The sequence below is a fragment of the Trypanosoma cruzi genome, genomic scaffold (genome assembly GCF_000209065.1).
Source record: "Trypanosoma cruzi strain CL Brener 1047053517131 genomic scaffold, whole genome shotgun sequence".
Lineage (NCBI taxonomy): Eukaryota > Euglenozoa > Kinetoplastea > Trypanosomatida > Trypanosomatidae > Trypanosoma > Trypanosoma cruzi.
The window spans coordinates 104,239-107,117 of record NW_001849574.1 but is presented as its reverse complement, the minus strand read 5'-3'; the positions used below and the strand labels follow the sequence as shown (position 1 = coordinate 107,117).

The following is a 2,879-nucleotide window of genomic DNA, read 5'->3' as shown; positions in this document are numbered from 1 at the left end:
GGAGGGGTTGGGGGGATTCTGCACCAGGGCCGGGGAGCATATAAACATGTTTTTTGGCAAGGAGATGGTCTGCCGGGAGGAGGACATTCTGACGGAGGAGAAGGTGGACATTCTCGAGAACGTGATTCTTTCCGAGGCGGCGAAGATGCACAGCGAGCGTCTGCTGGTGCGGCCACTGGATGGCCCGCTGGTCGTGCCGAGGTTCCGTGAGGGCAGTGTTTGCGGGAAGTTTCCTGTGCCGGAGGAGCACCACACGGATGGGGTGCCCGATGCGGACATGGTGCTGTACGCGACTGCTGTTCCGACGTTCAAGCCGACCTTTGCGTGGGCGATGCCGTGCGCGACGTTGGGCCCGCGAGGGCGTCCTGTTGTTGGCGTCATCAACTACAACCCGCGCCACATTGCGAACACGTCGCAGCACATCCGCGTGGCTGTGCACGAGATGGCGCACGCCCTCGGCTTCATTGTGGCGGACATGGAGGAGCAGGCGCTGGTGAAGCGGGAGGTGGGTGTGCGTGGGAGGAGCAGTGCCCACGTTGTGAATTCCCGGAATACGCTGGAGCAGGCAAGGCGCCACTACGGCTGCGAGTCAGCGCCGGGCATGGAGCTGGAGTTTGTGCCGCCAATGCGGAATCCGGCGGCGCCAGGAGGGAAAGTAACACCACCACCATCAGCACCAGGAGCACCAGCAAAAGTATCACCGAAGCCGTCAGGATCAGAAGCAGCACCTTCCGCAGTAACACCACCAGCACAATCTGCGCAATCTGCGCAATCAGCTCCGGCGGCGCCATCACCGGGTTCAGCGGCACTACAGGGACCGGAGCAACCACCACAAACATCACAAACACAACCATCGTCAGCAGCTCAACAATCAACTGCGCCAGCAGCACCACCTGTTCGAAAGCTGCCAGTGATTCGAAAAGTCGCAAAGGAAGAAAGAGAGGAAGAACGAAGGACGGGGCAACGGAGGCATATATCTTCCACACGTGGACCCAGAACAGGGATTGAGGGTGGTCCACCAATGCACCTACCACCATTAAGAGGAGGAAGAGGAAGAGCTGCTGGGCCAGGTGTGCCAAGAAGAGGAGGAGTTGCTGGGCCATTACCGGGGCAAGTGGGGGGAGCAGGAAGTGAGCAGATTCTCAAGCTGCGTGCGGCCCAACATATTTCCGCATCAACGCAGGCAGCGGCGGACGGAACCCTCTCAACGGGCACCACGCTCACGGTGGTGGAGAAGCAGTGGAGGCCGCCTTCGTGGCTTGGCCTGATGTCTCACTGGGGGCGGCGGAACGCGAAGGATGAGCTGATGGCGGGCTTCGTTGTTTCCGGCTACTACACCGCGATCACGATGGCGCTGTTCACCGACCTCGGCTACTACAAGGCAAACTTCGAGATGGCGGAGCCGATGAGCTGGGGCAGCGGAGCCGGCTGCGCGCTGCTGACCGACAAGTGCGTGACGGACGGTGCCACGCTGTACCCTGATATGTTCTGCACCGACTCGAGCGACGCCACTCTGCGGTGCACGTCTGACCGCCAGTCGCTGGGGACCTGCGCAATTTACCAGGACGATAACATCCCACCGGAGTTCCAGTACTTCGCCACCAAGCAGGGCTCCAGGCGAGGGGCCATGATGGAGTACTGCCCCTTCATCGCGCCAATGAATGGCACTGGGTGCATGGATGGCGACGAGGCCATCATGCCTGGGAGCGTTGTTGGCCCGTCCTCGCGCTGCTTGACTGGGGAGAACCTCCGGATGGGCAGTACGGTTGTTGGTGACGTGTGCGTGCAGTTGAGGTGTGGTGAGGGCACGCTAAGTGTGCGGTACAGGGGCAGCGAGGAGTGGCATCCCTGTGCACCGGGTCAGACGCTGACGCCCCCGGCGCCATTCACGGCGGGCAGCATAAGATGCCCCTTGTTCAGCGATGTCTGCCTCACCATGTTGAAGCACAGTGATGCGAGCAGCACCGACGTGGAGAGCCACCCGAAACACCTTGCGATGACCAGAAATAACGATGGCAGCGCTCTGGCGGTCACTTCTGCGCCGCTTCTTCTCCTCCTCATTGTGATCGGCACGGTGATTGTCGCACCCTGACCCGTACCTGTTGCCGACACCGCACCTCCCCTGCTCCATGGGCCTCTCTTGGAATCCTTTTGCTATAGGAGCTCGGACATTTTCTTTCCTTCTTTATTTTCTTTTCTTTCCTTTTTTTTCTTTTTTTCTTTTTTTCTTTTTTTCTTTTTTTCTTTTTTTCTTTTTTTTTCTTTTTTTATTTATAGTTTTATGTTTTTTATTGCTTTGTTTTCTGCCGCGGTGAGCCAAATTCTTTGCGACCTCTCCCGGCTACAAGAGTGCCTGTGATTTCTCATTGGCCTCACCGCCCGGCGGAGGACATTGTGTAAGGTGTGTGTGGGACGTTTGCTTTGGAAATGACCGGTGCTGAAGTCATGCATCCCCTCTGGCTGTAGTGCTTCTTTGTCTTCAGAGGCGCATTGGCGGAGCGACAGCGAAGGGAACTGACTTATTCCCCATTTCCCAATATTTTTCTTTTATTATTATTGCGCACTGCGACATCCCGTGAAAACGCGCCGAGGATTTTGAAAGAAGTCTTTTTTCGGTGATGGCGGAGGCGCCTGATAATAGGTTTTTCTTTTTTTCTTTTTTCTTTTTTTCTTTTTTCTTTTTTGTGGACGGACACCGAATGAATGTGCGGGTGTTTTACTTCCTTCTTTTTGGGCTCACTGGGGATGTGTCAGCGCTCTGGGGCGGTAGCTGTGTTGTGTCTTTGGAGTGGAGGCGGGTCTAGCCCGATTGCCTGTTTCTTCTTTTTGTTGCCTCTCTTGTTGCTTAGGATGTTTTGCTCGGCTGCCCTCTCGCGGGA

General features: G+C 56.7%; 1 protein-coding gene across 1 annotated transcript, besides 5 other annotated features; it reads left to right on the top strand.

Annotated features, from left to right (window-relative positions):
- Positions 1–676: a sequence feature (heterozygous, non-Esmeraldo-like haplotype).
- Tc00.1047053509035.20 (surface protease GP63, putative) lies at positions 47–2,092 on the top strand (the record flags this gene model as incomplete). Its single annotated transcript, XM_797742.1, has 1 exon — positions 47–2,092. The coding sequence occupies one exon, from the start codon at positions 47–49 to the stop codon at positions 2,090–2,092; it is 2,046 nt and encodes a 681-aa protein (XP_802835.1).
- Positions 677–1,647: a sequence feature (areas merged during assembly that could not be assigned to a particular haplotype. This can correspond to areas where the two haplotypes were merged or to regions with more than two copies in the genome that were merged during assembly.).
- Positions 1,648–2,879: a sequence feature (heterozygous, non-Esmeraldo-like haplotype).
- Positions 2,172–2,273: a sequence feature (A-rich).
- Positions 2,644–2,682: a sequence feature (A-rich).